This window comes from Chrysemys picta, chromosome 9 (assembly GCF_011386835.1).
Source record: "Chrysemys picta bellii isolate R12L10 chromosome 9, ASM1138683v2, whole genome shotgun sequence".
In the NCBI taxonomy this organism is placed as follows: Eukaryota; Metazoa; Chordata; order Testudines; family Emydidae; genus Chrysemys; species Chrysemys picta.
This window is the reverse complement of record NC_088799.1, coordinates 50,012,710-50,026,710: the sequence shown is the minus strand read 5'-3', so window position 1 is coordinate 50,026,710 and position 14,001 is coordinate 50,012,710. Positions and strand designations below refer to the sequence as shown.

Below are 14,001 nucleotides of genomic sequence, written 5' to 3'. Positions count from 1 at the left end.
GAGCTGCGTTCTTCCTAATTTGCCTGCACGGTAGGCGAACAGAGATGCATAGATACAGCATGTTGAGAGGATTGACAATGGAAACTGTGCGATCAGCTTGATTTGCTGGTATGGAGTGATTATTTCATAACTTCTTGATTTTGGATAGCACTGCAGGAAATCACAGAGATGGCTTTTAACTCCTGCAGATAAACCCCTGATCTACGGCGTATCTAACACTCCGTGTCACCATTTCAGTTCAGCTGCTGTAACTGTATTTGGAACCGAGAACAAGTCTATTTACTTTTATTATTTTTTCTGAAAACCATAGCGGCCAAGTGATCGGAGAGGGATGGTGAGTTTTACACCGTTCAGAGTTGAAATACTTGGGGGGTGGTGCAGAAAGAACACAAAATGTTGACTGCAAAACCAGCGTGTGTGTGTGTGTGTGTGTGTGTGTGTGTATCTGTCAGGGCTTTGGAGCGGAGCCCAGTGCAGCTCCGGACCAATGGAGCTGCAGGTTTTTGCCTGGAGCTGGAGCGGAGCCGGAGCACAGCTCCAAAGCCCTGACTGTGTCCATGCTTTTCTGCGTGGTGTATTTGTATATGTGTGTTTTCCTCATGAACACCGCATGTCAATGTTCACATTTCTTAGGACTGGTGCATTACTTTGGGAACGTGCACATGATATAAGGGAGGAGTGTACATTCCCAGCAAACTCCTGTGACCCCAAAGCCCCAGCAAAGCTACTTGGCAGTTTATTTTTAGAGAAAAATTAAATGATTTATTATGCCAAATATAAAATGTGCTCCAGGCCAAGCGTTGGCTCCCTGCCCTCTCCTTGTCAGTCTAACCACGAGTGGAGAGCTCTCACACTAAGCTACTTCCTTCCCTTCTGTAATGTTTCTTGGGCAAAGGGGGAGGAAGGATAAAAAGCCCTATTCCCAGTCTGACGTCTGTAGGTTACGCAACCTCCTAGCTGTATATGCACAACAGGTGGGGAACGGAGTGAAATTAGAGACAGGGCATATTATTGAAAGAATGTACCACTCAGGAGAGCTCTCCTGGGAAGCAGAGGGTGCATGTGTGTGCATGGGTGGTGTGTGTGGGAGGATGGGGGGATGCAGACTTATGTATTAGTGCTGTGTATGTGCATTTCTGTCTGAGGGGTACAGTTCTGCCTCCATCCGCCCAGACAAATTGTCCTGCAAGCAACTAGCGTCGTTAGTCACTGTGCATTCTGAGCCTGTCACTTGTGTCGCTCTGTACAATCATAGCAGACGTGAAAGAGCTGCAAACGCCTGGCTGTATCCTGCAGATCTCCTGCAATGAGTGAGGGTGACCGCTGCTTGTGATCAGCCCCCCGAAGATCTGATGCATGCTGTTTTAGAAAAAGGGCTAAAACATGGAAAATTCACCCTGCTGCCCAACGAACTGGGCTCTATTTGTTTTTTTATCAAAGCCTTTGTAAGGTGATTTGCAAACATCTATTGTATAAAGTTCAGTCAACCAAAAGGGAGAGAATCCTCTGCAGAAATCCTATTGCAAATTAAGGCCAAATAATACATCCATGTGCACTTTGATATCAAATATGCCTGCTTGGAGATGCTTGGGTGACTGAAAAGTTGAAGGGAATTAATGATCCTGGAATCAAGGCTTAGATGTTTCACTTGGTGGCTTTAAATCCCTTCTAATAAGCCAGGATATGGAGAAGCCTTTTTTGTTTGCAGTCTTTGCTCCTGGAGGGCCAGGCACTCCCCGTGTTCAGGCAGAGATTTCTTCCACTAGCAAGTGATATGGCAGGCAACACAGACACCTGTGTCAGTCGCACACAGTAATATCAGGTGACGCCATCTGAGGCTGCTGCAGATCAGCAAAAACCCCACAGAGCTGTGCAATGTTTCTGTTGAGGGTATTGCAAAAATGGACTTAATGAAATACATAACGAGAGCAGGCGAGGATGTCTCAGCAGAGCTGTGCGGGTCTCCCACAAAAGCACTGTTTGGTGGGGCACACACATGTCTTGTATTCATCAATACGTGCACACATCAAGTCGTCTGTTTCTTGTACCTGTAACTTTAGCGCCCTCGTGGCCAAGATGGAGTCTGCTCTGCAGGCAGCTCTGGCCAAGAGAAGGTGCACGCAGGAATGCAGCAGGAGAAATTCCTAGCAAATCCTCTAGTCTCCTGATGAAATCCAACAATCGTTCGTGGGGCTCCTGGTAGGTATGGCGGAAACAATAATACAGGTTTTCACTGCTATTAGTAGCACCATAGACACTCTCAAGAGCGGTTAAATAGTTTTGCACTGTGGCAGCTGGTTGGGAGTCTTTCAGGACTCGGATAATTCGCATGGCAGGCCCCCTCAGACTTTCAAGCACACGTTTCCGCTTCTCAGCATCAGAGCATTCCCACTCTTGGACAAGTGGCACCATAAAATCCCTCCAAGGTCTTGTAATCATCCTCCCCTGAGGATACAAATGACACCCCCGAGAAAGAACGTAACCGCTTGTATGGAGCACTTTCATATGCCGGCTTTAATGCATCTTTGAGAGCCATTTCCCAGCTCTTTGGCCCATCCCACCAGGCTGGGTGCTGCAGGTGTTGGAGCCCCTCCTAATGCCAAAATTAATTCTTTTCTTGTCCGCTTCTCATCCACCATCAGAGCTTGCAATTTCTGCGCTAAAGAATTCACCTCAAGTGACACTGGCACACTAGGAGGGGACTGCTCTGCCCCCAGAATTGTCCAGGGGATACCTTCTACTTGCACCTCTTTGGGCACTTTATCAAGATCTGCTTCCTTGGAGTGAGTACATAGTGCTACCATGCCCTTCACTTTGCAGTTGTAAATATGGGTGTGGACCTTTACCCTTCCCAGTATTTCAGCTGCATCTAGGCTCTCCTCAATTTCATTTGGTTCCATCTCTTCTGGGAACCCCGCCACCAGCACAGCTTTGGTTACTGGGATTCGTGCCCCTCGGCACAGGTCTTCTGGTAATCCTCTCTCCATTTTTATTTTTATTTTTTTGAAACTGAGATGAAAGTCACTCAGGAGTTTCTTTGCTCTGTGAAGAAGAGCCCAGGGTGCGCAACATAGGTGTGTGTGTGTGTGTGTACTGCAAAGTCCCTGTACGGGCCACCAAGTGTAACTTTAGCGCCCTCGTGGCTAACATGGAGTCTGCTCTGCAGGCAGCTCTGGCCAAAAGAAGGTGTGCATAAAATGCAGCAGGAGAAATTCCTTCCACCCCAGGGCACCTGTTTCAAGCCCCCCAAAGTAAACACACACCCCCACAGGAAAAGTACAATGGATATAAGAAAGGGAAATATTTATTTACAAAGGAATGAGAGGAAAAAAACAACAAGGGAAACTATAGGAGGAGCAGTAAAACAGGGTTGCATCCAAACCAAGGCCCAGTGGTAGCACAGTCTGGAAGGGCAGACACTGAGCAATGTGTCTGCACACAAAGTTCAAAAGTCCTGAGCAAAGTTTCAGTCCAGTGGTGAGTCTTGGATGCTCCTGGTCGTTTTCAGCGCCAGTGAACTTCCCCCAACAAACCCCTCCGGTGCCCTCTTCTGCCGCTCTCTGCAAAGCCACACAGAGTGATCACCTCCCCACTTAACTAGCTACAGCCTCCCTCCTCGTTCCCAATGCAGAGTCACAAGCCCCAGTACTCGCAGCCGATACTGGGTTCAAATCCGGCCTGTCCTTCTTGGGTAATTCCTCCCTGGCACAGTGCTCCTCCTGGCTCCTGTCCTGGGGTGTCACCGATCGGCCGCCCTGTCCCTCTCAGGCTTCAGGCAGGTTCTCTGCTGCTTCCTTTTCGAGGGCTTGCGGGCTGCTGCCTCTCTCTCCCTCCGAGCTCCAGCGCCACCCCCTGAAGTTTCCCTCCTTTTTTCCTCACTCTCCCCCTCCCCCCTAGAAAAAAATTTAAAGGAGCCATGCTTTCTAAACCCCAAAGGGGTTACATACCACCAAACTATTCAATCTCTAACAGTTTCCCCCGGGAAGGTGAATGCACTGAGAATGGCTATGGGCTTTGTTCGGATGCTGTTTGTCTGTGGGGTGTTTGGAGACAGATCCTTGGTGGACAGCAGGCCCCTCTGCTGTGTGTGTTTATGGGTGTGAGCATGTAGGACAGCGTAGCGGCCAGCCGCATGGCCTGGTGGGTAGGCCAGTGGCTTGGAAATCAGGAGTCCTGGTTCTGGTCCTGGCTCTGCCACTCACCTGCTGGGTGACGGTAGACAAGTCGCGTCACCTCTGTGCCTCAGTTTCCCCTCTGTAGAGCGTGTTCTGTGGCTTGCAGTAGTGCCTCGTGGTCCCAGACCCATTGTACCTGGCACTGGATGGACAGCCCCTCTGGATGGAAAAGGCTGCAGTCTATACAGACCAGACAGGGTAGGGGCAGGGATGGAACGTACCAGCCAAGGGACCAGACTGTCTCCCCCTGGGTGCACACCCAACGCCCAGCCTGCACAGGAGGCCCATACGGAGCTGAGGGCTGGGCCTGAGGCCCAGGGAGCTGTGAGTGTGGCAGGAACGGATAGGATGGGAGCCAGTGCTGAGCACTGCATGGTTACCTTGCTGCTGTCACACGCAAAGCTCTGTAATCCCAGCCAGCCTGCTATGCCCCAGCTCTGCTGCAGCAGCTGGAGATTCACACTCAGAACTTGTCTACACTACAAAATTAAATCAACCTGTGTTAGTTCGATTTACAGCCCCCACAGTGATTACTGCTATTTTTCATATCCACACTACCCTGCTGTCGGTGGTGTGTGTCCTCACCAAGCAGACTTCCACCGACTGAAGAGGGGTAGCGTGGGGGGCTGAGAGCCCAAGCTTACCCCCACCCTGGGTCTCAGGAGTCCAGCAGCTGCCCAGGATCCAAGTGCGGCGCTCTGTGCCTGGAGCCCAGGTGTCTGCCCTTCTCCCAGCAGGGAGTGGGGCTCGCAGTGGGGAGCTCAGCGTCCAGAGCTGGGGTGGGTATCAGGCTGACAGCGGGTTCCAGCTGGTTAGCTCTGCGGGGAGCTGAGAGCCCAGGCGGTATCCGGGTTCACAGCTGGAGCCCCCACATGCCGTGGGGCGACAGCCCCAGCTGTGAGCCCAGCATGGGGTTCACAACAGGGAACAGCCTTTCTTGTCAATTTCACAGCTTCAGTGTGGACCTGTGACATTGACAAACAACAGCTGAGGTAAGGCAGCATCTACAGAGATGCTGCATCGCCCTAACGACACCACATAAGCCCTATGCCTCTCGTGGAGGTGGAGTTATCATGTCGGTGTAGCAGGGCACTTACATCGGCGGGAGCAAGGCTGTAATGTAGACACTGACCTAGGTCTATGTAAGACAGCTGTAGTGTAGCCCAGACTTCAGTTTCTCACACACCTTAACCGTGGTCCCTTCTCTGGGTCTGCTGCCTTTCCTCATGTCCCCCAAGTTTAACTGTGCCTAGGGCTAGACCTGCCTGTGTGAATCTCTTCCTCCTGGGAGGGAGTGCTACAGGTGATCGAGATCACGCTGTTTTCACTCTGTCCTCATGCCCAACTTCCTCCTCTCTGCAGGACCAGGTGGCTAGTGCAGCCTGCTCCCTCCTCAGGGCCATTCGCCAAAGTATAAGGTTCCTCCTGCCTTTTGCTGCCTCCTTTGGACCAGTTGGTGATACGTTTTATTACAGTCCTGATCCCGTCAGCAGCCAAGCCATAACTCCACCGCATGGCTCAGCTGTGCCCTCCGGGTCAGCTGCAAGGTCTGAGTGTGAGCTGTCCCATGCCACTGAGCTCAATGGGAGCAGGGTCAGGCCCTTATCAGTTACCCCCACGTACATCCCTCATACCGGGAGCGCTGTCATGGTGTGTTCATGGGGCAGCACCCTGCAGACTCCGGGTGCCAGCCCCTGCACAACCCTGGCTGTTCTCTCTCTCTCTCTTGTCTCGTTCTCCACTTCACAACAAGGCTCCAGCCTTGGGACCCCTCCTGTGGTGCCTGGCTCTCCCCAGGGGGACGCTGTCATACGCCAGGTGTGGCTGACTAGTGTATTTTCCTGGAACTATTGTGCTAGCAGGAATGCGAGAGAGCTCCCTGTAGAGCAGTGTACAGCGATTCTAGCGTCACTGGGGAGCACCCTCCCCAGCGTACCATTGGGTGAGCCTCTGAGGGCTAAAGAGCTCCAGAAACCAGCCACAGCCATGCTGTGAATGGGGGTCCTCCAGGGGGTTGTCAGGATATGCTCCAGGTTTGCATGGCCATCTCCATCAGTTTCAGTGGAGCTGGGCTCGTTTACATCAGCCCCAGAGCTTTGATTTGCCTGGGGGAGGGGCCAACATTTCTGCTGGGGCCCCGGCAGGGTTTTTGGTTGTTCCTCAGGCCTGGTTCTCAGTCTGTCTCGGGCCCCCTGTGTTAGGAAGTACGGCATGCGCAATGGCAGGGGACGCAGGGAAGTCGGTGTACATGCACGCTGCGAGGTGCTGGGGGTAGATCCCCAGCAGCCAGCCCCCGGACGTAGCACAGGCGCGGTGTGTATGGACCGTGCTGTCTGGGAACCTGCACTGACTGTGTTTTCTTTCCTGCCGTAGAGCCCCTCGGCATACCTCTCGGGTCTGTACGGAGCCTCCCCCATTGGCGCCTTCCCACAGCAGCACTCTGTAAGTGCCCACTCTGCCCGTGCTGGCACCGCTCGCCCTGCTTGGCTGCCGCGTTCCTCTCTTGGCTGTGATTCTGTCCGGTGCTGCTCTGCCATTGCAGCGAGCGTGCCAGGTCAGTGCCCTCCTGGCAACCGGCGGCAGTGACGCGGCCGCTGGAAATGAGGCTGTGGAATCCAGACGCCTGCAGGGAAACATTGAGTCCTCTTCAGAGTGCGTTCCCGCTCCCCTCTGCACAAGCCAGCACATCGGCGCCCGTGCAGGGCTCCCCCGCAGCACAGCATGGCCTGGGCACCTCTCCTGTGTCTCCACAGGCCTTGGTGCCAGAGCTGTTCCAGTTCTCGGCACCCAGAGGCTTGGCAGTGCGCTCTCACTGCACATGACGTGGTGTCGTTACAAACCCGAGCCCCTGGGCTTTAAACCCAGCTGCCAGGAGGAAGCAGCAGGGGCTGTGGTTTTCCTTTAGCCCCCGAGAATTCCCCTCAGTCCCACTCCTACCAGGTGGCCCATGGTGTATTTACTGTCTCCCCATGTGTGCTCAGTGGGGAAAGGGGGTGATGAACTGAGCCTTTTAAAGGGCAAGTCAAGGACACATGGCAGCACCTTCCCTGTGCCGGGGTGCAGAGTGCTGGGGGCCCTTTCCCTGAAAGGGTCATGCGGGTACGGCTGCTGCAAGGGAGGGATGGCTGATGCAGTGCTGCACCAGGTGCTCCTGACAAGCATGCAGAGAGCCGCAAGGAGAGCACTGGGTCCCTGGTGTTGCTGCTCTGCACATGTGGGCAGCAAGGCAATTCCAGCTGAGATCCTCCACAGGAGACTCATGGGTGGGGAGCCCTGGTGGCTCCTCCCCCCACCCCACCTTTTGCAGCCCTGGGGTCCCCTCCGGAGCAGGGTCTGTAGTGCTGGCCTCCCCGAGAATCTGCCCCAGTGCGGAGCGTGGGTTTGGGCTTATGCTCCTGGGCTTTGCCCCTGAGAGTGGTTCATTGCCAGGCTGTCCCTGACCCTGAGCCCCTTCCCCAGCGCTAGCCCGGTCCCAGGATGAGTATGGAGCTAGCAGTTCGGAGATCTGGCCAGCCAGGGCTGGAACACAGACGGGGGCTGAATCCGCCTCTGCCTGTATATTGGGCTGCAGGACAAAGCCTCAGGAGGAGGCACCGTCTGCCTCAAGCCAAGAGATCCCCGGCAAGAGCCCCAACCTCTGGCTAAGGCAAGTATCAGGAGTAGCCATGTTAGTCTGTATGTACAAAAACAACAAGGAGTCTGGTAGCACCTTAAAGACTAACAGATTTATTTGGGCATAAGCTTTCGTGGGTAAAATCCTCACTTCTTCAGATGCATAGAGTGAAAGTTACAGATGCAGGCATTATATACTGACACATGGAGAGCAGGGAGTTACTTCACAAGTGGAGAACCAGTGTTGACAGGGCCAATTCAATCAGGGTGGATGTAGTCCACTCCCAATAATAGATGAGGAGGTGTCAATTCCAGGAGAGGAAAAGCTGCTTCCTCTCCTGTAATGAGCCAGCCACGACCTGTCCCTATTCAAGCCCAGATTAATGGTGTTAAATTTGCAAATGAATTTTAGTTCTACTGTTTCTCTTTGAAGTCTGTTTCTGAAGTTTTTTTGTTCAATGATAGTGACTTTTAGATCTGTATCTAAGGAAGTGTGTGTTCTCCTCATGGGAACCACTGGCCTAGGGCTCCGTGAAGGCCTTGCAGCCTTTACAGACAAGCCAGAGATGAGCGACTCCCTGAAAACGCCCTGCCATTGCCTCACGATTTACCCTGTTGGACCGTCTGTCTGGAGATGCCACTGCCCCTTCATCTACTGCCCTGGCACAGTGCCAGCCTCTCTACACAGCGCCCTGAGCACCTCAACCCCACCTGCTAGCACTGGCCCTTTCCCTGCTTGGCTCCAGGCTGGGACACAGCCACACGCACGCGCACACACACGCACGCACGCACAGTGAGAGGTGGACCAAGCCCACCCACTCAGTTCATGTAGGCCCCTAATGCTACCAGCCTGGGCTGGAATCAGGCATGGCCCCCACAGAGCGGGCTGGGTACTTCCATCACCTGAGCCAGCTGATGCCTGGGGAGGTTGTAAAGCTGTCGCATGCTCCAGGCTCCAAGCGCACATTTGCACATGGCCGTGGCCACCGGTTGTTTCTCTGTTCCTCCGCTGCATGTGGGAGCTGCTACGGCAGCTCTCCTGGACAGCTTGTTGCTGCTGCCGTCTTTGTGCCTGTGCCCTTTCCGGGGGGCAGAACCCCGGGCTGGGAGCTGCCCCAGGCGAGGTGCTAGATAATGGACACACCCCTCTGGGCCAGGCTGTTCACCTGGGGGAGAAGTTGTGGGGGTTTGTGCCCATTGGGGGTAGAGCCACATGCACATCCTGGGAGGAAAGGAGTGTGACCTGGGGTCCTGTGCTGAGCCCTGGCTAAGTCGGGAAAAGACCAAGAGTCAGTATTTCCCCAGAGAGGAGCCTGACGCTTCACTCCCACAGCCCCATCAGCCCTCTGAAGAAGGGCCAGTGTCCATTGGTGCTGGGTTTGGAATGGGCCTTGGAGTGAATGATGGGTGCAGCCCCTTGGATGAGGAGACCAGGACTGGCACCTACTCGGTGTCTTCCTGCAGCACGCGCCAGGGGCTGCTCTGCATGTCGGTTCTGTGCCAGTACAACTGCATCTGTATTAGGGGTCCTAGCGCTTTCACTAGACCCATATAAACTCCCAGCCCTACCCAGAGTCAAAACTGTGTTGAGCAGCCTCAAATAGTACTTGCTTTTACCAGGGGCATCTGAGCTACCAGGACAGCAGAAATGGCCTCTAAATCTGCTGTAAGCCCTACCTGGGGGCCTTCTTTTCCCTCCCTCTTTCACCACACTGGCAGTGTTTAATGATGATTATGGGGTTTTAGCCAGTCAGAGACACACACAGTGGACCCATCCTCTGGCAACTTCTTTCTAGCACTTAGGGGAGGAGGCTTTGAGAAACGCTCAGTGGTGGGTTGGATTGTTGAACCTTTTAAACATGGCACGATCGGATTGTTGGTTTTACCAAATCGAAATGTTGCATGAAGCAGCCGAGATGGGAAATGCAGATGGTAAAAGCCAAGAAGCCACCAGGAGAGAACGTTCACAGGCCTGGGGCGGCCGCGTGCTACTAGATGGATCTTGAGGATCCTAGGGAAGTTTGGATTAAGAACTGGCAGGTCTATTAAGTGTGCTCCAGATTCTGTGCTGAACATGTCAGCACTAACTAGGGATTTCCGAAAAGGGGCCAGTTGCCTGGCCTTGGTGGATGTGGAGTGGCCCCCGCATAAGGTCATAAAACCATTGGCTGGTGGGAGCTGCAGTCAGAGGGGGAGGCCACATTGCTATGTGTGCATAGAAACCACGGCCAAAGCTGTGGGTGTGGCTTCTGCTTCAGAGAGGTGATTTTTGCTTTTTGAAACAGCAATTGCCAGCTCTGGAGATCAAAGCCCTTCATCACCAGGGCAGGGGCTGCTGTGCTTGTAGCAGGCTAAGATTTCCCTCACCACCATGCCAAAATCACAGGAGCTGGCAACACTGCCCTTCCTCCAACCCGTCCTCCTCTGAGCGCTGGGATGCACATGTACTTGAGGACACTGCATCTTCAAGAGTCTTCTAAGCCAGAGCAGCAGAGGGGGCACTGGTAAAGCCTGCTGAGCAAGGTGGTGTCCCCCTCCCCCGCAAATCCAGCAGGGCTGTGATGTGTGCATCCATGCTCACCCACTCTGTGTGTGTGTGTGTGTGGCCCCCTGGCTGCCCTGGGAATGAGTGTGGTGTGACATGGAATTGGGGGCGGGGGGTAGATCACAGCGGTCTCTGTATTCACATCACTTGTGTCAGCTAGTCTGAGAATGCAGGTGCATCACAGGGCTTTCAGAAGAGGGAAGGGCTATGTGTCCAGAGACGCATGTTTCCATGACCAGTCGTAGCAACACCCCAGCATTTCCTGCATGATCGTATCCGGGAATCGGCCTAGGTTTCTAGCCATCACACTGCGTTCTGGGGGCTTTAGCATTTCTCGGGGGTTTGCAGAGTGACAGAGGTGTGCTCAGGGCAGTCAGGCTCAGCCTCCCAAATGAGCCCTGATTCAGTCAGCCTGTGTGAAAAGCAAGGGGGTTCATTTAAGCGATGCTCAGAATATGCTTGGCTGCCATCAGCTAGCTCCGCAGGCATACACCGCAGTGCTTCGGATGATGGTTTATGGAAATGGCTCTCCTAGACCTTCCACCAGCACTGCCCATCATATTCTCACATGGGGACAGTTACTGCTCTGCCGCTGGGCACTGCACCGGAGCCAGGACTAGCTGCTGGACACACAAAATCCAACCCAGAGCCACGCAGTGGGTGGGGGTGGCCTGCCTGCGTGCTGGGGTGAGAGCCGATGGCCAGAGCGGGGAGCCATGGTGCAGTGAACGTGGGGTAGGCTCACTCTCCGACACACCCCGTGCCTCCCACCCCCAGGGCAAGGAAAAGGGGGCCCCCAATTATTGTAGTGCACAAGGCCCCAAAATTTTTTAGCCTGGTGCTGGTGAGGGGACGGGACCCAGCTTTGGTACAGCATTAGCGCTGGCCTTCGTCCAGGTCTTTCAGCAAAGCCCTGCCTGGCAGCACAGCAGGGGAGCGGAGACCCTTTCTCAAAGCCAGAATTAAAGACATTTAGATCCCGGGGGCCCTAGCGTCTTACCCAGGGGCTGGCCTCTTACCCGTGGCAGCTCTGTGATGGATCAAGGAGGAGCCTGGTGTCCTGATCCCCCACCCCAGCCTCTCTTTGCTACGTCACGAGATCAGTCTAGCTGTCCTCGTTCCTATGTTAAAATCAAGACTAGCATTTTCTAGGAGATAGTCTCTAGTTCACACCCACTGGAGTCCCTGGGGAAGGGGCTCTGTTCTGTTCTGTGCAGGTGCTCGGGCTGGGCCTGTCCAGCTTTCCAGCCTAGGAATCTCATTTTTCTGGGCTGTGCGGGTCAGAGCACATGGAAGCTGTCCACATACGTGTGCATCGCAGCTGCCTCCGCGCTTCTCTCTCCTGCCCTGTCGCTCGCTGCACTGTGCCACACACAGATCACATCTCTTGCATGCCACTCTGTGTGCCCACTTGTTTACGCATCATCTGAAAACTCAAATGCCTGTTCAGATATTTAGATGCCTTCCTGGGGTGTGACATTTCAAATATCTAGGTCTTCATAAGCAGTGAAATGCATAATAATAAGAGAAACCCTCCTACCCCCGTCGTAGGAGAAGAGCATGGTTTCATGGGCATTTTAGACATGCTCAGCTTTACAGATTTCATTTCTCCCGCAGGGGGCAAATCAGCTGTACCCCGATTGCTTGCGTCCAAGAACCGTGAAATGACGCCCTGCCCTGCCTGGCAAGCGGCTGGGAAGGCATCAGGCAGGCCGGGTTCCGACTGAGATCTCTGTGTTTGTCTCTCTCCTCTCAGTTGCCGGCACAGGAGGTTGTGAATTTATTCATCCCGACGCAGGCAGTGGGTGCCATCATTGGGAAGAAAGGCCAACACATTAAACAGCTGGCGAGATTTGCTGGCGCCTCTATCAAGGTAAGCAAAGAGCCTAGCTGGCTGCCTTCATCCCCACCCTCCTCCTCCTCTCGGGTGTCTGCCAGCCAACTGCCAAGCTGACATGGAGAAAGGAATCGGTACCTTGACAGGCTGGGGCTCAGAACCCCAGCAGTCAGGCACCTAAATCCATTTCAGGCTTTGGTGCCAAATGCTTCTTTTCTTCATCTCTGTCCCCTGAGAGCTCTGATCTCTCCGCTCATGCATCATGTCTGTTGATGGCGACATCCTCTCGTGAGCCAGCAGGGGGATGTCACTCCAGAGCGTCTGCCATCCCCAAATCTCTCAGCTTCCGTGAGCTCCAGGGGGTGGTGCTGAAACCTGTACAGCTCTTCTGATGTGGGGAATACCGCCGCAATGGTGATTACCTGACTACTCGCAGGTGGCCATTGTACCAGCGCTGCTGGCCCCCAGTGGGTGAATGAGATGGTCCCCACCACACCACTAGGGAAATGGAGGGGCAGAAATGCAGTATTCAAACCTGACCGCTTCAAAATGAGACATTTGTCAGAATGGCTTCATTTTCAGCCAGTCCCCACTGAAGGTGACAGGAGCTGCAGGTACTGAGCCACTGTGACAGTATGGACCTAGCTGCCTAATTTGATTCCCCCCGTTTTAAATTGTTGGCCAGAAGTTTGAAGTGATTTGAGTAAGGCCACTGGTGACGAGGCCAGGATCTCCTGCTTCCCAGTCCTACTCTAACCACTAGACATACTAACCCACACCAGGGGTGACACACACATGCTACCATTGACGCCTGTCTCTTCAGTGCCGCTTCCTTCCCCATCGATCCAGTCCTTGTTTTACTGGAGCCGCTTGGGGAGAAACCAGAGTTCAATCTGACCAGTGTCCGGGAGCTAAGGAGCTTTGGGGAAAAGCACGCCAGTGTGAACCCCTCAGAGTGGCGTCCTGTGTGCAGTGTGTGTTTCTGATTGAACAAGAAAGCTGCGAACACAAATACTTCTCTAATGGAATAGCCCCCATGTGCTTTCTAGTGCAGTTATAAAACCATCAGGAAAGCTGAATGGACAGGGATATTTAATGCTCGACACAGCCCAAGACCGCTCTAGAGCTCTGACTCACAGGTCAAGCCCCCTCAGATCCTTTAGAAAAAGCAGGGTCACTTGGAAGATAAAATAGCTTACCGTGGTTGAATCACTGTAACGGGAGACAGGGAGTCCCCTTTCCTGGTGTGAAGGACTCCTCCACTCGCTCACCAGGAATCATTTATTTTTGCCTGTCACAAGGCTGCAGCAGAAGGATAGGGTACAACCCAGTACATTTTTCATGGTGAAAGTGCACCCGTGGAAGAGCCAGCAGGACACCCCCACAAATAAAATGGGGGGCAGCACAGCACCTCTACTCCCTACTTTTGGAGGACATCTCTCCATCCCTTTTTTTCTTAGTTTTTCTTATCTCAGAAAAGATATATTGGAATTGGAAAAGGTACACAAAAAGGCAACAAAAATTATTAGGGGTATGGAACAGCTTCCATATGAGAAGCAATTAATAAGACTGTGACTTTTCAGCTTGGAAAAGAGATGACTAAGAGGGAATATGATAGAGGGCTATAAAATCATGACTGGTGTGGAGAAAGTAAATAAGGAAGTGTTATTTACTCCTTCTCATAACACAAGAACTAGGGGCCACCAAATGAAACTAATAGGTAGCAGGTTTAAAACAAACAAAAAGAAGTATTTCTTCACACAAATCACAGTCAACCTATGGAACTCTTTGCCAGAGGATGTTGTGAAGGCCAAGAGGATGACAGGGTTCAA

At 53.2% G+C, this 14,001-nt stretch overlaps 1 protein-coding gene across 5 annotated transcripts in view; it reads left to right on the top strand.

Moving 5' to 3' along the window:
• The window catches only part of IGF2BP2 (insulin like growth factor 2 mRNA binding protein 2), a 98,090-nt gene that overhangs the window by 71,258 nt on the left and 12,831 nt on the right, over positions 1-14,001 (top strand). For 3 of the 5 annotated variants that reach the window (XM_005308638.4, XM_042853460.2, XM_042853461.2), the window contains exons 11-12: positions 6,549-6,617; positions 12,089-12,205. In XM_005308638.4, the coding sequence (XP_005308695.1) occupies positions 6,549-6,617; positions 12,089-12,205 (186 nt within the window). The remainder of the gene's footprint in view (positions 1-6,548; positions 6,618-12,088; positions 12,206-14,001) is intronic. The other 2 variants (XM_005308639.4, XM_065556194.1) reach the window with 1 other exon arrangement.